Consider the following 23,292-nt stretch of genomic DNA (forward strand, 5'->3'; position numbering starts at 1 on the left):
TACGGATTAAGTATTTTACCTGAATCACACATTTATTAAGGGAAAAACTGGATTGGAACCAAGCATTCTGGCTTCAGGATACATACACATGACCACTATCCTGGAAAACCTCTCCTAAGAGGTGGACGATGAACCAAATACGCAGAGGTGGACGGAAATCTTTTGTGCTTCTCCAGCAAATGCGTGGTACATTCCCTAGACGTTTATGACCAGTTAAACAGGGAATTTAAAATAGCTTTCCCATGACAGAGAAAAACAAAGGGCTGGTGTTGTTGGCAGGAAATTCAAAGAAATATTTAATGCAAGGGCTGACTCCCTTGGACCGGATGAAGGGGAAGAGCAGGTAATAATAGAGGGTTCTATGGATCGCGGAAACTTCCTGGGCAAGGAAGGTGGAGCTGGGGAGGGATTTAAGAATTCCTGAAGGTCAAGCGATCTAGCCCAGCTGGGGTTTTCTCCTGCTGGGATAGGAGTGCTATAAAAGCGCAGTTTGGGATTACTACTGTCACTGCTGCTCACCAAATTAAGTTGTTCGGGGAGTGATCTTGTCGTCGCCATCCCCATTGCAACACACACCCATTGACGTACTCAGGTTTGGCTGTGCGGCGCAACGAATTCCCAGGTGGGACGCGCGAGCTGGAAGAAACCCAGGCGGCGGGGCTGGGGGCCCGGCCCGGCCCGCGCCACAGTCCGCCTGGAGGATCACCACCAGGGGGCACTCTCGCCGAAGTCGGCCGCTCTGTCTCCTCCCCCGCGCGCTCCCTGCCCCTCGCTCCCCGCAGCCAGCAGAGAAGGCGGAAGCAGTGGCGTCCGCAGCTGGGGCTTGGCCTGTGGACGGTTCGCGGAGATGGCGACGGAGCCCATTAGACCCAGAGTTTGACGTCCAAGCAGCCACGTCTCGGCGCGCAGTGTCTGTATCCGTCCTCTACCAGCACCTTGGCTGAGCGGAGTCGTGCAGCTCGGGGGGAGCCTTGCCCGCCTGGTTCGGCCTCCCTGCGCACTTGAGTGGTGGGTCTCCTTCAGGCGCCTCCTTCTGGCGGCCGCAGCCTCGCTTCCCAGCGGGACGCCGCCCCCCGCCCTTTCGCTCTCGGCAGGTCGGGGAAGCTGTCTCTGTCCCCTCGCTCCCCACCAGTCGGGGACGCCTGCCCTGTCCCTTCGCTTTTCACAGGTCAGGGACGCCGCCTCTGCTCCCTTGCTTCCCACAGGTCGCGGACGCCGCCCCTGTCCTCTCGCTTCCCGCTGGTCGGGGACACCGTTCCCTGCCCCTCGCTTCCCGCCGGTCGGGACGCCTTCTCTGATTCCACGCTTCCCACAGGTCGCGGACACGGTTCCCTGTCCCCTGACCTCTGCTCCCCAGGCCTCCTCTTCCTCGCTCACTCCACCCCCTAAAAAACCCCACGTCGCCTTCCTCAACCTTGCTCCCCTCACTCCGCTTTTTCCCCTTCCCAGATAAGGAAATTGCCTCCTGCAGTTTTCCGCTCCTTGGAACAAACACCTGCTTAAATTTTTTAAAAATCCTTTACGTTCCTGGAGACTCCGTCTGTCACTGTCATGGGAAAGCTATTTTTGGATTCCCTGTTCAACTCGATAGAAGTCTCAGGCAGCGAGTTTAAAAAAAAAAAAAAAGGCTCAGATGACACGAATGTTTCCTCCCCCACCCCTACAGTCGGTAGTTCGAGCGACTGTTCCAGACGCCGGGTTGATAAAGCTGTTCCTAGTATTTGGCTTTAGGGGAACTCCAGCTGAGTTAGGACTGTCTTGAATGTGAACAGAAAGCACCTAAAGTATTAGCAGCTTCGCTGTATGGTATTTGATTGTTTCTTTCTCTGGGAGCAGATGACTATTTCTGAATGTCTTGTTACACAGGTTCCATATAGAAACGAGAAAAACTGGTTAAGAAATTCTGTGTTGGCCTTGTGAACTTGGCCGCTGTCATTTCATTCATTCTCTTTTCGTTGCTAGGGAAGGGAGAGGGGCTTTTCTGATTTTGAGGCTGAGGGTATAGGTAAGAACAATGTGGCTGCTTTTGTGACTCTAGGAAGGAGTCGGGCATGTGGTGGGTACAGGATTACATCAGAGTTTCAGCCTGCATGCACCACAGTATTTCAGAATTGTAACGTGAGGTCTTCTCTGTGATAAATTTGGGCATATATTGCCGATAGACTTTTGGCCACTTAGATTTGGAGAGAAGTTCAAATCCTCGCCTCCTGGAGCAGAATAAATAGTGCCCAGGAAGGGGAATGCCCCCTGAATTTGGATTCTAAGTTAAGGCACAACAGTTGAATATTTTGCAGCATCTCTTGGCCATTGGAGTACATTTGTACGTCTTCACATTTTAGAAATTTAAGAAGCTGGTAAACAGTTTCTGTTTCTAAAGCTAGTAGGAAATTAAAGGTAATTTCTCCTATTTTCTTTACATGGTTTTTACTTTAATAAGTTACATGTTTACTCATGTATGAATTTCAGTTGACTTAAAATTGACTCATTTAAGACATAACCCGTTGACTTCTTTTAACTTGGCTCATATCTCCTTAGCATCTGCCTTGGAGGACAAACATTTTGTACATCATCCTACTTCCCCCTCCTCCAAGATATTTTACAGTATTCTCCTTTGATGATAATGTACACCCAGATACTAATTTGTGAATTTAAATCATGATTTATGACAAGGCTGTCTTCAGTACTACTCATTTTACAGTTGAAGTAAGTTAGCATTAGTTACATTCCATAATATTTAAGGTAGTGCTTATTAGATTTCACAACTGCAAAAGGGAATTACAATCAGGACACTCTTAACATACAAGTTAAGGAACGATTTATACTTTGTTCCATCCCTTTATTAATTCCTGTAGAAAGCCACGTAAGTAAGTAGAATAGAGGCTGTAAGAAATTTTTATTTTAGGCCTGGCATGATGGCTTATGCCTGTAATCCCAGCACTTCGGGAGGCTGAGGTGGGAGGATAGCTTGAGACCAGCCTGGGCAACATGGCAAAACCTTGTCTCTACAAAAAATACAAAAATTAACCAGGCTTGGTGGCATACACCTGTGGTCCCAGCTACTTGGGAGACTGAGGTGGGAGGATCACTTGAGCCCAGGAGGTGGAGGCTGCAGTGAGCCATGATCGTGCCACTGCACTCCAGACTGGGCAATAGAGCAGGACCCTGACAAAAAAAAAATATATATATATATATATTTATTTATTTTACAAAAATATATATATATTTTTTACAAAAACATATTCTTTCTTATGTAAAATCAAAGTTCTATCTCCAGCCTGCTTTTGTAGCAGCTCCTATGACACAGTAGGAGGTTAAAAAGTAAAAAAAACATCCTGATAGAGCACAATATTTTCTGCATGCATGCCAGATCATCTTTTATTTACTTCTGTAACTGACACAAAGCACTTTTTGTTCTTCTCTTAGTATTAGTTATCATTATAATTAAGTTAGAAAGGTGATTGTTCCTAAACTCATTGCGATGCTTAAAACTAAAGGGACAAAATGTTTTGACTTACCAAAGAAAGAGGAAACAAAAATGCTAAGTGGCAGTCAAAAACTGTTTTTAACTTAATTTTCCCTTTATGTTCAATTACATGGAACTGTATACTATGGACTTAAGGGTGACTATATAAAAAAGTTTATTTGGAAGATAGAAAGCTCTGGATTGCTTCTTAAAGCATGGAAAGTAATGTAAAACTTGAAGGCAAATAGATTTTGAACATGCTCACTTTTATGTCACACTGCATTCCCATAGTGGAGTTCCTTTTAAGGAATTATAACTGATTAGACAGATTTTCTTAGGTACACATTAGCTATAAAAGGTCTCTTCAAACCTAAAGACCTTCAAGCCTTTTGAACTGAATTGGAAGCAGGCAGTATATAGACTGTCCAATAAACTAAATTTTGAGCTGGACATTTGGGCAGAAAAGAAAAGATACACCTAGCTTCATAATTTCTGCCTTTGTCTTCTGGCCAGCCCTTGGATATATGTCCTATAACCAAATAAATACTAATTTCTCAAAAGTGATTTTACTTTTAAAAAAATGGTTCAATACCTAATATTGTCAAGGGTAGAGAAAAATGGACTCCTGCATATATATACCATGCTTGTGGGAGTGGAAATTAGAATGTCTTTGACACATATTGGATAACCAGGATTATCTATCAGAAAGCTTAAAAAGTTACATACCCTCTGATCCAACAATTCTACCTCTAGGAAATTTACCTAAGGAAGTAATTGGACACAAAAATAAAATGAGGTTTATCTGTATACCTCATTTTATAGCACTGGTTTTTTGCACTTCATGGATACTGCTTTTTTTTTCTTCAGCATGTTGAAGATTTATGTGAACCCTGTATTATACAAGTCTTTCCATGCCATTTTTCCAATAGCATGTGCTCACTGCATTTGTCTGTCACATTTTTGTAATTCTTGCAATATTTAAAACTTCATTATATCTGTTATAGTGATCTGTGATCAGTGATTTTTGATGTTACTATTGTAATTGTTGTTTTGGGGTACATGAACCACACCCATATAAGATGGTGAACTTAATAAATATGAGAGCTCTGACTGCTCCACTGACCAGCTGGTATCCTTACTGTCTCTCTCCTGAGGCCTCCCCACTCCCCTGAGACACAGCAATATTGAAATTAGACCCAACAGTTTTGAAATTAGACCAATTAATCCTACAATGGCCTCTAAGTGTTCAAGTGAACCAAAGAGCCACAGGTCTGTCACTTTAAATCAAAAGCTAGAAATAATTATGCTTACTGAAGAAGGCACATCAGAAGCCAAAACGGGCCATTTAGCCAAGTTGTGAATACAAAGGAAAAGTTGTTGAAGGAAATTAAAAGTGGTACTCCAGTAAACTCACTAATAAGAAAGTGAGACAGCCTTATCACTGATACGGAGAAAGCTATAGTGGTCTGGATGGAAGATCAAACCAGCCACAACATTTCCTTAAGCCAAAACCTAATCCAGAGCAAGGTCCTAATTCTCTTCAATTCTGTAAAGTTTGAGGGAGGTGAGGAAGCTGCAGAAGAAAAGTTGGAAGCTAACAGAGATTGGTTTATGAGGTTTAAGGAAAGAAACCCATCTCCATAACATAAAAGTGGAAGGTGAAAGAGCAAGTGTTGATGTGAAACTACAGCACATTATCCAGAAGATATAGCTGGGATCATTGATGAAGGTGGCTACACCAAACAACAAATTTTCAGTGTATACAAAACAGCCTTTTATTGGAAAAAGATGCCACCTAGGGTGTTCATAGCTATAGACAAGTCTGTTCCTGACTTCAGAATTTTAAAGGACAGGCTGATGACTCTTGTTAGGGGCTAAGCAGCTGGTGACTGTGAGTTGACACCAGTGCTCATTTACGCTTTTGAAACTCCTAGGGCCCTTAATAATTATACTAAATCTACTCTGCCTGTGCCTTATAAAGGTAACAACAAAGCCTGGATGACAGCATATCTGTTTACAGTGTAGTTTACTGAATATTTTAAGCCCACTGTCAAGAACTGTTCAGGAAAAAGAGATGCCTTTCAAAATGTTACTTCTCATTAACAATGCACCTAATCACCCAAGAGCTCTGATGGAGATGTTCAAGATTAATGTTGTTTTCATGCCTGCTAATATAACATTCATTCTGTAACCCATGGATCAAGGAGTCATTTAGACTTCCAAGTCTTATTATTTAAAACCTACATTTCATAAGGCTATAGCTGCCATAGAGAGTGAGTCCTCTGATGGATCTGGACAAAGTAAATTGAAACTTTCTGGAAAGGATTCACCTTTCTAGATGCCATTAAGAACATTTGTGACTCATGGGAGGAGGTCAACGTATCCGCCTTAACAGGAGTTTGAAAGAAGTTGAACTTGAAAGAAGCCCTCATGGATGACTTTGAGGGGTTCAGGACTTCATTAGAAGTCACTGAAGATATGGTAGAAATAACAAGAGAACTAGAATTAGAAGTGGAGTCTGAAGATACGACTGAATTTCTGCAGTCTCATGGTAAAACTTGAACAGATGAAGAGTTGCTTCTTATGGATGAGCAAAGAAAGTGGTTTTTTGAGATGGAGTCAACTCCCGGTGAAGATGCTGTGAACATTGTTGAAATAACAACAAAGGATTTATAATATTCTACAAACTTAGTTGATAAAGCAGTGGCAGGATTTGAGAGGATTAACGCTATTTTTGAAAGAAGTTCTCCTGAGGGAAAATGCTATCAAACAACATCACATGCTACAGAGAAATACTTCTTGGTAGCAAACTTCATTGTTGTATTATTTTAAGAAGTTTTCACAGCCACCCCAGCCATCAGCAATCACCAACCTGATCAGTCAACAGCCATCAACATTGAGGCAGGACTCTCTACCAGCAAAAAACATTACAGCTTGCTGAAGGCTCAGATGATCACTAGCAGTTTTTAGCAATAAGGTGTTTTTCAGTTAAGGTATATGCATTGTCTTCTTAGACATAATGTTATTACACACTTAATAGACTACTGTATAGTATAAACATGACTTTTTATATGTATTAGGAAACCAAAAAATTTGTATTACTTGCTTTATTATGGTATTTGGATTATTGCGGTGGTTTGGAACTGAACCCAAACTGTCTGAGTATGCCTGTATATGGGAATAAAGATAACAAAGGATATATACCCTAGTGTAGCATAACAGCATCATTTGTCCTCAGATTTGGAAGGTATAAAGGGGGCCATATACCCTATTTTATGACTCAGCTGTAGTGACTAGTTCTGCTGTTTTCTGCTGTCTTGCCATTGTTTGCTTCCTTTCAATCTGTATGAACTTTCCCTAGGAGTCCACATCAGATATAGCAAGGCTATGGGAGCTATTTTTAACTTAGGGCATACTGTATCAAAATTAAATAAACCACAGCCGGGCACAGGGGTTTATACCTGTAATCTCAACACTTTGGGAGGCCAGGGCAAGTGGATCGTTTGAGGTGAGGAGTTGCAGACCAGCCTGGCCAACATGGCAAAACCCCGTCTCTGCTAAATACAAAAATTAGCTGGGCGTGGTGGCAGGTGCCTGTAATCCCAGCTATTGGGGATGCTGAGGCAGGAGAATTGCTTGAACCCAGAAGGCAGGGGTTGCAGTGAGTTGAGACTGCACCATTGCACTCCAGCCTGAGCAGCAGAGTGAGACTCTGTCTCCCAAAAAAAAAAAAAAACAAAAAACAAAACAAAACAAAAAAACCTAAACAAGTAAACTACATGCCAAGTTTCTTTGCAGATTCTTTGGAATTCTGTCAATTTAGTGTAGTAGTGCTGGACAGACCATGTTTAATAGTTGCTGTGGCCAGCACTTTAGTGTAATAAAATAAAGGCAAATAAATTATAAATGCAGCTTCATGGACAAATTGGTCAAAACATGGATAAAAGTAGTGTAGTGCAAAGCGCAAAGCTCCAAGGTCAGGTAGACTTGGGTTCTGATCCCAACTCTGTTACTTATTAGTTGGGTAGTCTTGGGTAAGTTACTTAACCTTTTAAGCCCCATAACTACCACTTTGATAAGTGGCGACAACAAAACTTAAGTAAAATACTACATGAAGTTGTTGTTGTAACTCATTCTTACTGCCTGGCACTGTTCTAAGTGCTTTGCACATATTAACACATTTAATCCTCTGAGTAACTCAGGTGGATTTTATTGTTAGAACCATTTTACAGATGAGAAAATTGAAGCACAGAAAGGTTATATAATTTGCCCAGCTCATAAATGGAAGAAAAGAGTTGAATTCATGTCATTCAATTCTAGCACCTGAGCTCATCACCACTTATTAGCACTGCCTTTCCAGCCAGAATAGTGCCTCATTGTAGGTGGTCATCAAGTGCTACTGAGATCTTTGAAAAGAATGAAAAGGTATTTGTAGAGGTAAAAGGATTGAGTACTACTGTCTTAATCTTTGATTTGGTGCAGTGGCAGCAAGGAATTTTACATAAAAGTGAGACAAGCAGGAGAATATGACTGGAGGCCTACATTCTGTTTCTAGAATGATATCTGGCACATACTAGAAATTTTTTTCAAAAGTAATTATTTAAAATACAGATGTGGTTACATGGGCTGTGAATTGCTCTTACGTATTAGCTTCTTGCTTGTAAATACTATAATGGCTTAGAATTTGAGGGTATCTCCTCTGCTCATGAAACCAATAGTTTTCCATAGGCAAACAAAACATCACTTCTTTTTCCAGTCATTAATAATGAAACATAGTCACTTGACCTGACTGAAGGCAGAAGGACATAAAAATACACTTTTTCAATTCTATTTTTAATACCTAATAGAAATCTCCACACTGAGCATTTAGAAGTCCTTATAGAATTTTAGACCTAGAAAAGAAACCAAGATCTAAATGGTTAAGTAACTTGCTCTAATCACGCATCTGATAGTGGCACATGATCACCTGATTCCTTGTGTACTGCTTTTCCTGGCACCGAGCTGCTAGCCATACTATTCCCTTCAGCTCAGAATAGTTGAAGGAACTTCAACACCATGGATAAGTTCTTTAGCAATGCTTAGTGAACACTTACTGGATGAAAAATCTTGTGCTAAGTACTGAGGAAATGGAAATTAAAATATTTAGCTCAATCAGGAAACAGACATGTAAACAGATAATTGTGATATAGAAGAGTATTACAACTGAGGTGCTTCTCCTTTTTAAACTTTATATGCTGTCATTCTACTAGATCATGAACTTCTGAAGGGACCTAGCTTTCTTTGTGTGCTCCAAGTGATTTGCACAAATAATAATATATATTTATTGAAGGAGAGAATCAGGTAACTTATAATAGTCGTGAAAAAGCTCAAAACATTTATAAAAGTTTTCTGTAAACAATACAGCTGAGGTACATGAATTAAAAAGTAACTTGTATAGATAAGCTATGATATATTATATGTGTGGGGTGTGAGTGTGTGCGTTTCTTATAAAGGCATTTTTTCTTGTTTCTACAGAGCAAGTGATAATCAAGTTACTATGAGTCTGCTAAACTGTGAAAACAGCTGTGGATCCAGCCAGTCTGAAAGTGACTGCTGTGTGGCCATGGCCAGCTCCTGTAGCGCTGCAACAAAAGATGATAGTGTGGGTGGAACTGCCAGCACGGGGAACCTCTCCAGCTCATTTATGGAGGAGATCCAGGGATATGATGTAGAGTTTGACCCACCCCTGGAAAGCAAGTACGAATGCCCCATCTGCTTGATGGCATTACGAGAAGCAGTGCAAACACCATGCGGCCATAGGTTCTGCAAAGCCTGCATCATAAAATCAATAAGGTACGTGAGCGTAAGAAAGAATGGTGGCCTATAACAGAACCAGATGCAGAGAACATTATTACATAGAACATGGAACATCCCAAAAGTAGTCTTACACATAAAAAGCTACTTAGGAAAAAAGAATAATGGACAGAAAATTGAGAAAGTTAGATTCTTATCCCAGTTTCCACTGTTGTGTGAAAAGTGACCTGAATCTCCTCCTCTCTTGACCCTTGGATAAATAAGTAAATAATTTGCTACTTTTACTTAAAGAAGTTCTAATGCAGACTGGGGAGTGACTCTATGCTTTAAAGAAAATAGTATTTTTTAAATGTACCTTAAATTGTGATGCTACTAGAGAAGGATAATCTCAACCACACAAAGAATACTGACTGTAAGCAATCAGTTATTGTGATTTTAGGCATGTTAAATCTTGCCTATTACCTAAAGTGTATGGTCAACTCTAAAATTACCAGTATTTTTAAAGAAAGTATTAACTGAAGGCTCTACCTTCATAATATATCCAAACTCCAGGCCCTACTCACTTCCTGCCTCTACCACCATCCTGTTGTGAATCACCACCAGCTCTCTAACAGTCCTGTTTTCTATTCGTGCCTTCTTCCAGGCTGTTCTCAATACAACAGCCAGAGCGAACCTAGTAAAATAAGTAAGATGGTGTCATCTCTGCTCAGACCATTGTAGCAGGGTATCTGGGAGTAAAAACTAAACTCCTTATGACTCTGTATAATAGGCCCATGATTCATTTCCTGACCTCTTTTCTGCTGCACTCTTTGTCCTTCTACACATTCATTCCCTCTTTGCTATTCCTTGAACGTGTCAGGCACACTCCTACCTTGGTGAGTGGCTTTAGCTCTTCTGTTTGCAACACTCTTGCCACAGCTAACCCCTTAACTCTTCCTCTTTGGCTCAAATGTCACCTTCTCATAGGTCCCCTCACCACCCTGTTTATACCACAGTGTGGTTCCACCCTTCTTGCCAGACACTCCCAATCTCTCCACCTGGCTCTACTTTTCTTTTTTCCCTTAGCACTTTCTGCCTTCTAAAGCACCAAATAATTTATGTGTTTATTGTCTGCCCCACTGGATTATAAACTTCTTGAGAGCAAAGTTTTAGATCTGTTTTGTTTCTTGATTTTTCCCAAGTTCTGGAAATAGTGCCTGACCCGTAGTAATCAGTAAATCGTGGTTGCTTTAACTGAATGAAAGTACTTGCAATTTCCATGGAAATAGATACATTTTACTGTAATTCAAAAGTACATAGAAATTTTTTAGGTGACTAAGGATTCCTATACAGGACAAAAAATTGGATGAAGGGGGGCAGATTTTATGTTCTTCAAATAAATAGCCATCTAGTTATATTAGTGAATTCATTGTAAGTCTGTCCTGGCAATTTGTTAGTCTCCAAAAAGTTTTTATCTGCCAACTTTTACATTAACTTTTCTATAAAATTTGAATTTAAGAGTAACTACATCCATACTCGGGACTTGGCTTAATTTAAATCACAAAAAGTAATGTCTGTTGTTCCAATTTTGGGGAAAAATGTATTACACAGTGCTGACTTTACAAGATCTATTTTGGGTAGATTTTCTCAACCTCGACATTATTTTATTTTATTATTTTTTTTATTTTTTGAGATGGAGTCTCACTCTGTCTCCCAGGCTGAAGTGCAGTGGCACAATCTCAGCTCACTGCAATCTCTGCCTCCCGAGTTCAAGCAATTCTCTGTGTCCGCCTCCTGAGTAGCTGGGATTACAGGCACCTGCCACCACACCCAGCTAATTTTTTGTATTTTTAGTAGAGATGGGGTTTCACCATCTTGGCCAGGCTGGTCTTGAACTCCTAACCTTATGATCCACCCACCTCAGCTTCTCAAAGTGCTGGGATTACAGGCACAAGCCATTGCACCTGGCCAACATTATTGATATTTTGGGCTGGATAATTATTTGTCATGGGAGAATGTCCTGTGTGTTGTAGGATCTTTAGCAGCATCCCTGGCCTTTGCTCACTGGATGCTATTAGTATCCTCCTTTCCTGCACTTAGAAGTCCCAAAATATCCCCTGGGGGTCAAAATTGCCCCTAGTTGCAACCGCTCTATACATGAGAGCAGAATTAAAGGCGCAACTTTTTTTTTTTTGATGCAGAGGTGTCACCTAGGCTGGAGTGCAATGGTGCAATCTTGGCTCACTGCAACTTCTGCCTCCCAAGTTCAAGTGATTTTCCTGCCTCAGCCTCCCCAATAGCTGAGATTACAGGCGTGCATGCCCACTATCCCTGGTGAATTTTTGTATTTTTGGTACAGATGGGGTTTCATCATGTTGTCCAGTCTAGTCTTGAACTGCTGAACTCAAGTGATCCACCCACCTCGGTCTCCCAAAGTGCTGGGATTACAGGCATGAGCACTGTGCCCAGCCTCAACTTTTTTTTTCTGTGTATAATTATTTTTATTTATGTTGTATTTAGGTAAAATGGTAGCATATTATGGATCATTGATTTTCCTGTAGGTAGAAATGTAGTTTTTTACCAGGTGTCAGCCATGCCCAGGAACGTAGCTAACCTTTAGCAGCTTTTTAATAGCAAGATGTTCCTGAAAGTAGTGGGACAGTGGTCTGAGAAGGAAATACAACCCACAAAAAGAAGTCTGAGGCTTTTTTTTTCTGTCTCCCCATAAGCTTTTTAAAAACAAACACCAGCGCCAATGTTCTTAAAGGAACTGCTCTGAAATTTCTCATTGAGTTTGTCATTCAAGGAATCAAAGTGCATCTCAATACAACCCCATTGTCTTTTTCTGAGGATAGTGTTTTCCAGCATAAGAAAGAATAAACCACTGAGAAGCAGGACATAGAGGTCCTTTAACTTTCTGTCACATTGGACCCTAGACATAGAAATAAAGGAGGACTTTTGTTGCCTGTTAGCTGGAGTGTTATAGTGACTATTTCAGAGTAAACTTTAAAATGTGACTTCATGGAGGTACTGCTAAGTGCTGAAATTTTTACTTATGACTGAGCAATTGCATTATAGACATGTTATTAGCACTGTGAGCATCTTTCTAGTGTGTTGTATAGGTGTGACAACACAGAGGCCAGACGGCCAAAATTCCCATTCTTAACTTGCACTTCATTTTATACCAATCAAAATACCTTACTCAGCTAATTTTTCTCAAAAAGCTGGACTCTATCCTACTGTATAAAAATCCGTTCGCTTTTGATAGGCTATCAATATGCTGCTAGTTGTACTCATTTCATAAAAGAACAGTTTATTTTGGTGATGTGCAATATAATGTGTTAAATTGTTTTTTCCTTCTGAAACAGTAAATGGAGAATTTATATATGGCGAATTAAAGTTGTTTGGATTTTCTAAAGTGAATATTTAAATCTAGTTGTGTGTATTTTGTTTCTGTTAGGGATGCAGGTCACAAATGTCCAGTTGACAATGAAATACTGCTGGAAAATCAACTATTTCCAGACAATTTTGCAAAACGTGAGATTCTTTCTCTGATGGTGAAGTGTCCAAATGAAGGTTGTTTGCATAAGATGGAACTGAGGCATCTTGAGGTATTAAAGTTCTTTTCTAGCTGTTAGCACATGTATAAAAGGAAGTTCCTACAGAATAAGGACTTTGCTATGTCCATCTGTTTATTGCCAGTACCTAGCATATGATGATTAGTTAATAAATTCTTGCTGAATTAATGCCAGTCCTTTAATTATTGAATATAAATATAAGTAGAAACCAGAAATATACTGTTTTATCTACTCTGGCTTTGCCTAGCAGTAATTTTTTTTAAAAAAATCAATATTGTTTCATAAGCTTTTTTGGTAAGTTTTATCTGCAGTAAACCTGAGGAGCATTTTAAATACAAATGTCGGCCAGGCACAGTGGCTCATCCCTGTAATCCCAGCACTTTGGAAGGCTGAGGCGGGTGGATCACGAGGTCAAGAGTTCGAGACCAGCCTGACTAATATAGTGAAACCCCGTCTCTTACTAAAAATACAAAAATTAGCTGGTGCATGGTGGCATGCACCTGTAATCCCAGCTATTCAAGAAGCTACGGCAGGAGAATCACTTGAAACCAGGAGGCAGAGGTTGCAGTGAGCCAAGATCGCGCCACTGCACTCCAGCCTAGGCAACAGAGTGAGGCTCCGTCTCAAAAAAGAAAATACAAGTGTCACATTTTAATCTTAAAACTTCATTTTTGTCATTTTGAAATAAGCACTAAGTCCCAAGTAATCATCTCGGTATCCTCATTATACTTTTTTCTGTTTTTTAAATTGTGCATTTTATTATGAACTAAATGGAATACTCCTATAGTTTGAGATTAACTGAAACAATCAGATTATAAAATAATTTGCTTTTAAACTAAATAGATCAATTATTAACTTGGTGATTTTTACCAGAAATTAAATATTATTGTTATATTTGAAATTAAATGTTTAAGACAGCTATGCTACTTGCTCCTTTTACTTACTAGCTCTTAAAAGAGAGTGGCCTTTTCGACACAGTAATAAATTGATAAATGGGAAATCTGACTTCTTTCCAACTCTCTACCCTAATTGGATGCATGAACTTGAGAATTCACATTTCTTGTATAAATTTGCAATCCATGACCATTTGAAAAAATTCACTAAAGACGTTCACATTGTGAATGGTTCTGTGGTGTGCACTAGACAAAGTAGGTTCAGTAGCCTGCTGAAAGAGAACAGTATATTATTAGGAGAGATTATATGTAGAAGACTTCAGAGTTGGCTAATACTAATCTATTATTTTTTTATTATAGGATCATCAAGCACATTGTGAGTTTGCTCTTGTGGATTGTCCCCAATGCCAACGTCCCTTCCAAAAATTCCATATTAATATTCACATTCTGAAGGATTGTCCAAGGAGACAGGTTTCTTGTGACAACTGTGCTGCATCAGTGGCATTTGAAGATAAAGAGGCACGTACTAACTTGGAGTTGTTAAATTCACTACTTCGTAAAACATTGTTCTTCAATGTGTACTTGAGGGGGTTAGCAGTAGATAAGGATGTGACTCCAACTCTGAGTCTATATTATCAATTTTGGGAAAAATGATTTTTAAGAAAAGAAGCTTCAATAAGCCATTTTAGTTTGTAAGTGTAGAATTTGTATTTGCATGTCTTTCTTAAAAAACATTTATACTAGTTATCACTATTGTAGATAGGCAAGCAACAAAACTTCTAGGAAAGGCATATGCCAAGCAGCTTTCCCGTGTGATATTTTAATGACCAATTTTGGATTGGAGACAAACAAGTAGAATAATTACTGCATAAGATCTACACAAAATTATTTTGAAAAAGAGAATGGGTTATAATTATTATGAAGAATAAATCAAACCCACAAAGTCTGTTTCCTCGATGATACTTCATCGTGCTGTATATATAATGTATTTAATGTATTTACATTTACTTCTCATTTTTTATGTTAAATTTAAAAGTTTATCTTTTTTTTTTTTTTTTTTGAGATGGAGTTTCGCTCTTGTTGCTCAGGCTGGAGTGCAATGGTGTGATCTCAGCTCATCGCAACCTCTGCTTCCTGGGTTCAAACGATTCTCCTGCCTCAGCCTCCTGAGTAGGTGGAATTACAGGCGCGTACCACCATGCCTGGCTAATATTTTTGTATTTTTAGTAGAGATGGGGTTTCTCCATGTTGGTCAGGGTGGTCTCGAACTCCTGACCTCAGGTGATCTGCCCGCCTCGGCCTCCCAAAGTGCTGGGATTACAGGCATGAGCCACCAGACCAGGCAAAAAGTTTATCTTTTAAAAAGAAACTTGATGGTGCCTAACAGCATCATGATTATAGGACAGTTTTTATATTCAGAAACTGAGATAGATTAAGTAGACTTGTATTAATATTGCCAATAAAAAAGCTAACACTGAAATCTAAGCCCTTGATCCCTATCCTATGTATACTTTTATAAAATAACCTACATATAATTTATGTTCTTTTGTTCTATTACTTAGATACATCCTTAAACTACAGTTTTTATAAATTCATATTGGCAGTTTTTCCCTACTTTGAGATCAAGTGTATTATATCCATTACATTGATACAATATTCAAAAAAAGTTAGCCAACTTGATATAAATATAGAGAAGTCTCAGTCATAATCAGAGTAAAATGACAACTCCTCTCTTTTTTTTTTTTTTGAGCTGGAGTTTCACTCTTGTTGCCCAGGCTGGAATGCAATGGCGCAGTCTCGGCTCACCGCAACCTCTACCTCCTGGGTTCAAGCAATTCTCCTGCCTCAACCTCTCATGTAGCTGGGATTACAGGCCTGCACCACCACGCCTGGCTACTTTTGTATTTTTAGTAGAGACGGGGTTTCTCTATGATGGTCAGACTGGTCTCAAACTCCTGACCTCAGGTGATCTGCCCGCTTTAGCCTCCCAAAATGCTGGGAGTACAGACGTGAGCCACCGCGCCAAGCCCGACAACTTCTTTCTAAACTTTAGTAAATTAGATTGACTTAACCTGGAAGGCTAATTATTTCTTAGCACGTCAACTAAAGTCATTATATTCTAGAAAATAAGGCTCACCCTTGTGGGGCATATGAGAACCTGAGCACCAAATCCTCATGCCCTAATAAAAGATTTGTTCTTTAACTCTACTGACAAGAAATTTTAATTAAATTGTCATGCTGCTGCTGAAAATTTTTGGAAAAAGATTGCCTTTGGAGAATTATAGCCTCGGCAGATGATGTCCAAAGTAGTTACAGATGCACCGCCTCAGGATAAAAGGAAGGAATTGGAAAAATTATTTTTTATATACTACCCTGCTCTTTTAAAGAGCTGGAAGGTTGAATGAATCTCATTATTACACTGGGAAGGAGAAAGAAAATATGCTTTATATATTACTCTCACTTTCACTCACTTTTGCTTTATACAAATTGATGTCCTTATTTGTTTATAGTGAAAAATTGCTTTTTATCAAAATTAGTTGTTTTCACTTTTTCAGATATTCTTATGCTTTAATTATATTTCTCGAATAAAATTTAGATCCATGACCAGAACTGTCCTTTGGCAAATGTCATCTGTGAATACTGCAATACTATACTCATCAGAGAACAGGTATTACTCATTTTCATAAATTATTATTTTCATAAACAGCTTAAAGAAGTGAATTAGGATTTTTAATTGAAAATTTAAATCAATAAGGCAAAGAAATACTGATTGAAGAAGTATTAGAGCTGTGTGGAAAATTTTTATATTAATTAATGTAAGTAATAAATACTTTAAAGAAGAACAAAACATCCAACCCTTTTTAAGTACTTAGAATACCTAAGTCATTAACATAATACCTGTGCTTTTGTATATTCATAAAAATTCCCAACAAAACCAATTTTAAGATAAAAATAATCAAAAGTAAGGGTCCTCATTTAAAGAAAGAAAAAACTAAGATGTATATCTATTTACACACCGGGAAATGAGGCTCTCAGGTGTCCACAGATTGGCCGAAAGAATAAGAAAGAACAATGAAATAAAGGAAAGTAGTTCTATTCAGTAGGAGAGTATTAATTGAAGCTGTAATCCCTGAGGCATACAGGGAAGTTTTCAGATTTTCAGGACCTGTAGCCCTTCTGTTCAGTTGTCCTGTGGGCCACCGATCGGGCATCATTAGTAGTAGTAACTATAACAGAAAATTATATGGTGGGATTTTTTTGTTTTTTTGTTTTTTGAGATAGAGTCTCATGTTGTTGCCGAAGCTGGAGTGCAGTGACACAATCATGGCTCACTGCAGCCTCAAATTCCTGGCTCAGGCTGTCCTCCTCCCTCAGCCTCCCAAGGAGTTGGGACTACAGGTGTGCACCACCATGCCTGGCTAATTTTTTATTTTTTTAGATTTTTTGTAGAAATGGGGTCTTGTAATATTGCCTAGACTGATCTCGAACTCCTGAGCTCAAACAGTCTTCCCACTGTGGCCCTCCCGCAGTGCTGGAATTATAGGTGCAAGCCACCAAGCCCAGCCCAAAGACTGTTTTGACTATTAGTAGAGAAAGGAAAATTCCATCTGATTGCTATCTTCTGACATTTGGGGAGTTTTCCCACAAAACATGAATATTAACCATTAAATATTTATATACCCATGAAATCTGTAAACCCAGAGATCATTATTGACATAACTTACTGAGAAGCAGCAAGCAAAACCTGTCACTGGACAAGTTTGTTAACTTAAAACTTTTTCATTGGTTTGTTGACAGTCTATTAATTTTTCCAACAAAGCCTTAATTTGAAGGTGTTAAACTTCTTTTGCTTATGAAGTCCTAACTCATTTTCCTTTTTGCTCTCTTTTAATATTTAAAGGAAACCATGCAACAAATTAAAACCCAGCAAAAGAAAATATAGGAAAAAACCCTAGGCTAAGAGTCAGAAAACCTAGGTTTTCATCCTAGTTTTAAACTGTATTAACTGGTTTTATTTGTGCCCTCTCATCTTTAACAAGTTGACATTCTAAATAGATCTGGGATCAGCAAACTGGCCTGCCCCCTAGATTGTCTCCCTGCCTGTTTTTATAAAGTTTTATTGAAAGAGCCATGCCCATGTGTGTATGTCTTGTGTATGGCTACTTTTATATGACAGTGGTAGAGCTTAATACTTGGGACAGAGGCAGTACAGCCCATATTTACTATCTGATCCTTTACAAAAAATTTTATTGACCCCTGTTCTACACTGTTCCCTCTTGAGAAGTGAAGGATTGAATGATAATAAATGGCCTCTCAGGTACTTTCTGTTTGAAATATCTACAACTATAGCTAAATTAAATTTCTAAAGGGAATTTGGCACCTCTTTTAAAAAATATGATTGAGTATAATGGATCTTACCTTAGAGAATGTGTCTTAGATTCCAACATCGAGGACTGAGACTTTCTTTAGAGCTTTTATTAATGTGTTTAAAGTACCTTCTAACATCTGAGTCTCCCCATTGTAACTAACATATGCCCAGATTAACAAAAGTTAAGATGATTTTTGAAAGGTGGTCATGAGGAAAGTATGCGTGTAGTCAGTGGCTTCAGTGCATGCAGTTGACTGGTTCCTATTAAATGGCCTAGACCGTAGTGGGAGTCTATGGAGTTTGCAGTTGTAGCTGTTGTCAGGTGTTTTTTCTGTAAAGTGCCACTAGAGGGTGCCAGTTCCCAGCAAGAGGAACAAATTCATTTTCTTGAATTCTGAATAATTGGAGGGGTTGTGATGAGATGTTGATATTTCCTTTCTCTATAACTTTTGGAAGTAAATGTTATTTTAATCTTTGTGGGTGATGGTTTATGCTGCACCTATTCAACTGCCAATATGGTACAAAAGCAGCCATTGACAATACAGTTTAAATGTTACTGCATCAAACATGATATGCAAGGAAGATTTTTCAGCCTTTGTTTTGGATTTCAGATGCCTAATCATTATGATCTAGACTGCCCTACAGCTCCAATTCCATGCACATTCAGTACTTTTGGTTGCCATGAAAAGGTAAGATTTTTTTTTTCTTTTAGTTCTTGAATATAAGTAAAAAAATACCCAGTTACATCATGTAGTGGAGAATAACAAGAATGTAAATGGTTTATAAAGCAGTGTAATAAGTTATATAATAGAGTTATTCATGGATGCTGTGAGCAGAAGCAAAGGCATACTTAGCAATGCCTAAAGCATTCAGACAGACTTGAAAAAACATGATGCTTTGGGCTGAATCTTGACAGGTGAAATAGTTTTCCAAGAAGACAAGGGAGAGAAGACCAGTGAGAGAGAGTGAGCATGGTGATTTGAGGAACTACAGTTAGTGTTGTGCTAGTTCAACCCAGTAGCAATGCAGATGATTTGAGGTGGAGGTGGAGGTGGGGGTACTAGTACCTGAGCTGTTGGAAATACCTAAGTGAAGACAGCTTGAATTATGGTGATGACAGTGAAGATAGATGTAGGAGACAGTACATATTTAGGAGAGAAGATCTATTGCCTATGTGACTAACTAAATGTGATGAGTAAAGGAGAGGGAGGCATCTAGAATGACTCTTGGTTTCTGGCCTTTGTCACTGGGTAGATGGAAGGGCCATTCAGCAAAAAAGAGTGAACACAGGAAGAACTGATTGGAGGTGAAGTTTAAAAAAAAAAAATGTTTTAATGAATTGAGTTACAGATATGACTTCACCCAGCTAGGGAACAGGTGGAGAGGACTGACATGCATTCTGTGCTGTCTTAAGCCCCAAAGAGAAATTAGGACTGAAGTATTGCTTTGGGCAAGTGATTTGTGGTGATAATGGAAGGTGTGATTGAAATCAGATAGAGTATGTACAGGAAAGAGAAGTACACCAAGGAAAAGAGCCATGAACAAACAGTATAAGAAACAGATGAACCAGGCAAAGAGAAAGTATTATTATGGTCTCCAAAATTAGTTTCAAGATTCATGATCAGTAGTGTCAAATGTCTGAGATGGATCATTGTTTAAGTTATGTCTTTCTTTTTGGAGAGTGCAGTTACACTTTTGCTTTTCCATTATACTTTTTTTTTTCCTGACTTATGTATAACAAACATACATTTAATAATTTAAAAAATAAAATGAGCAAAATGGTGTGGTTATAGTTTGTGGGAAAATTCTGTATTTCTGTGCTTAGAGAAAAAGACTTGAAAGAAATAAAATGTTAATGGAAGTTAGGTGAGATAATAGGTAACATTCTTTTTGGTCATCTATATTTTCTAGGATTTTTAAAGACTATGTGACCTTTTATAATAAAAAAAGTGTTGTATTATGAATGTTTTTCATGTAATAGGATGTTCTTAATGACCTTAGAATAGCGTGGTGCCAGGAAAAAAATCCAATTTGCAATAGATTTGTATACTGGGAATTGCAGACGACACAGATAGACTATATTCTTGACTTTAAAAAAGGAAAAAAAAAAGAAAATGGTATTAATATTAACTGGAGAGAGAGACAAAAGATCTTCAGAGAGGTTTGTCCTTTTTTAATGGGAAAGATTTTAATAATTGTATTCTAAAGAGGAAGAGATGTTTGAAGATGAAGAAAAATCACTGAGTGAAATCTCTGGGGTGTTGCAACAGGTCAGGTAACATTTAGCGCACAGGTAGAATGTTAATCTTGGAGAGGACAGGCATCTCAGTCAGAAAAGAAAGATGTGTATAAATACATGTTTTATAGGTGGGAGGGAGATGTATATGAGTGACAGCTGGGAGAGTAGTCATCAGATAGTCTGTTTTTCAGTGAACTAAGAGGCAGAGTCGCCTCATTGGATCAAAAATCTGTTGAAGGCAAAGGAAAATGGTAGAGAATTGAGGGAAGTGGTGTGACTACTTGAAAACCTCTTATTTGACCTGGCCAGGTCCCTTTCCTGCTCCTCACAGTATCTATTCCCAGTCTAAGGCTTGTGCTTGATTTTTAGATGCAGAGAAATCACTTGGCACGCCACCTACAAGAGAACACCCAGTCACACATGAGAATGTTGGCCCAGGCTGTTCATAGTTTGAGCCTTATACCCGACTCTGGGTATGTCTCAGAGGTCCGGAATTTCCAGGAAACTATCCACCAGTTAGAGGGTCGCCTTGTAAGACAAGACCATCAAATCCGGGAGCTGACTGCTAAAATGGAAACTCAGAGTACATATGTAAGTGAGCTCAAACGAACCATTCGAACCCTTGAAGACAAAGTTGCTGAAATTGAAGCACAGCAGTGCAATGGAATTTACATTTGGAAGATTGGCAACTTTGGAATGCATTTGAAATGTCAAGAAGAGGAGAAACCTGTTGTGATTCATAGCCCTGGGTTCTACACAGGCAAACCCGGGTACAAACTGTGCATGCGCTTGCACCTTCAGTTACCGACTGCCCAGCGCTGTGCGAACTATATATCCCTTTTTGTCCACACGATGCAAGGAGAGTATGACAGCCACCTCCCTTGGCCCTTCCAGGGTACAATACGCCTTACAATTCTTGATCAGTCCGAAGCACCCGTAAGGCAAAACCACGAAGAGATAATGGATGCCAAACCAGACCTGCTTGCTTTCCAGCGACCCACAATCCCACGGAACCCAAAAGGTTTTGGCTATGTAACTTTCATGCATCTGGAAGCCCTAAGACAAAGAACTTTCATTAAGGATGACACATTATTAGTGCGCTGTGAGGTCTCCACCCGCTTTGACATGGGTAGCCTTCGGAGGGAGGGTTTTCAGCCACGAAGTACTGATTCAGGGGTATAGCTTGCCCTCACTTGTTCAAAAACAACTACCTGGAGAAAACAGTGCCTTTCCTTGCCCTGTTCTCAATAACATGCAAATGAGCCGCAGGAAAGATGTAATATCTACTAGTGAGTGTTGTTAGAGAGGTCACTTACTATTCCTGTTACAAATGATCTGAGGCAGTTTTTTCCTGGGAATCCGCACGTTCCATGCTTTTTCAGAGATGTTAGGTCTGAAGTGCCTGTGGCATGTTGCAGCAGCTATTTTGTCAGTTAGTATACCTCTTTGTTGTGCTTTCTTGGGCTTTTGCTCTGGTGTATTTTATTGTCAGAAAGCCCAGACTCGGAGTACTAAACTTTTAATAATAATGAACTTTCCTTAAAAGTTAGTCTATTTTATAGTAATATGTAATATATTAAACGTGAAAATCACTACCGCCTTGTGCTAGTGCCCTCGAGAAGAGTTATTGCTCTAGAAAGTTGAGTTCTCATTTTTTTTAACGTGCTATAGATTTCAGAGGATTTGAACCATAATCCTTGGAAAACTTAAGTTCTCATTCACCCGTTTTTCCTCCAGGTTGTTACTAAGGATATTCAGGGATGAGTTTAAACCCTAAATATAACCTTACTTATTTAGTGTAAACATGTCTGTTGAATAATACTTGTTTAAGTGTTAGTTATGCCTTGCTTACATATTTCCTTGAGGTTACGAAGTAGCATCTTCCCCAGAGTTTATAATGCTGAGAACCATGTGGATACCAAGTGCTCATTGTATGCTGTGTAACCCTTTTTGTCTATTCGGTGCAGAGTGAATTTCACAGCTCTGCATATGTCTTCAGTTGTTTAATGCTTACAAGACAGGAGATACACACAGTCAGCAACATAAAAATTAAAAGTGACTCAGGTAGTCAGCCCATGTGGCATCTCGGTGGTGGTGACAGAAGCTATGTGAGCCAGAAGTTTTCAGCTCTTTCAAATACCCTCTGTTTTAGTTCAATTAAATAGAACAAAATTGATTTCCTATAATGAGAATTTTTTAAAACCTGGGAGATGATTGGAGATACCTAAGAGGTCACCAAACTAAGATTAGAAGTCATAGTGATTGTGTCACAACTTAGCTTGAGTACGTTGCTGTAGCCTAACAACTGCAGGTTCTGAGAAGGATCCTGTGGAATCCTGGAAGTAGCCAAATTTTCCTAATAGGGAAAGATGATTTTTTTGTGTGCCATGTATTTGTTAAAGGCCTATATATAGATATAAAATATTGTGGAATTGTTCTCAGGGAGACCCGCAACTAGTATAAGCTTATAAAGGATCTAAAGATCCATCCACCATTTAAAGTTGTCTGGTAACGAGAGATGACATTGTATCCCCAGAGAGGCCAAATCAGGGTCCCCAGCCAGTGTTCTAGATCAGCCTTAATTTCAAGAGAAAGCCAAGGCCCTCATCTACCGGGGAGTGTGGTTTTCAGCCCCAGCGAGTGTCGTTTTGAACTTTCCCTTTGCTTTTTTCTCTCTTCTCCCTCCCCACCTACCCTTAGGCTCCTGATCTGGTGAGTTTGTTATGGAGTGAAAATAAAAGTCAAGCAGAGACCTTGTTCCCCATGCCACCATTAGTACCACAAGCTCCTGGCTAGTTAACCACATTATTTCCTGGCAGTTTGTGTCCCTCAGCTGTGCCTTCCAACCAGCTCCTGAGAATCACTGCATACCACCCTCTACGAAGGGAAACCCACACTGCTGCTGTTCCTGTGATTGTTTTACAATGAATAAATAATTGTCAAATTCCATTTAAAAAGTAAACAGTAGTAGTTTTGTA

At 39.3% G+C, this 23,292-nt stretch overlaps 1 protein-coding gene across 1 annotated transcript; it reads left to right on the forward strand.

Moving 5' to 3' along the window:
- The first annotated feature begins 778 nt into the window (after positions 1-778).
- On the forward strand, positions 779-23,276 carry TRAF6 (TNF receptor associated factor 6). The gene is made up of 7 exons (XM_008001722.3): positions 779-1,008; positions 8,978-9,295; positions 12,696-12,846; positions 14,067-14,225; positions 16,303-16,374; positions 18,687-18,764; positions 20,684-23,276. Exons 2-7 carry the CDS (start codon positions 9,000-9,002, stop codon positions 21,494-21,496), a joined length of 1,569 nt encoding a protein of 522 aa, XP_007999913.1. The 5' UTR covers positions 779-1,008; positions 8,978-8,999; the 3' UTR covers positions 21,497-23,276.
- The last annotated feature ends 16 nt before the right edge of the window (positions 23,277-23,292 follow it).

The sequence above is a fragment of the Chlorocebus sabaeus genome, chromosome 1, assembly GCF_047675955.1.
Source record: "Chlorocebus sabaeus isolate Y175 chromosome 1, mChlSab1.0.hap1, whole genome shotgun sequence".
Lineage (NCBI taxonomy): Eukaryota > Metazoa > Chordata > Mammalia > Primates > Cercopithecidae > Chlorocebus > Chlorocebus sabaeus.

Bases quoted from the DNA above. Each gene is read 5' to 3' on its own strand.
- TRAF6 (XM_008001722.3), top strand. From the start codon at position 9,000: ATGAGTCTGCTAAACTGTGAAAACAGCTGTGGATCCAGCCAGTCTGAA. The intron at 16,375-18,686 runs GTATTACTCATT...TTTGGATTTCAG, and splicing joins CTATACTCATCAGAGAACAG to ATGCCTAATCATTATGATCT. The intron at 18,765-20,683 runs GTAAGATTTTTT...CTTGATTTTTAG, and splicing joins CTTTTGGTTGCCATGAAAAG to ATGCAGAGAAATCACTTGGC.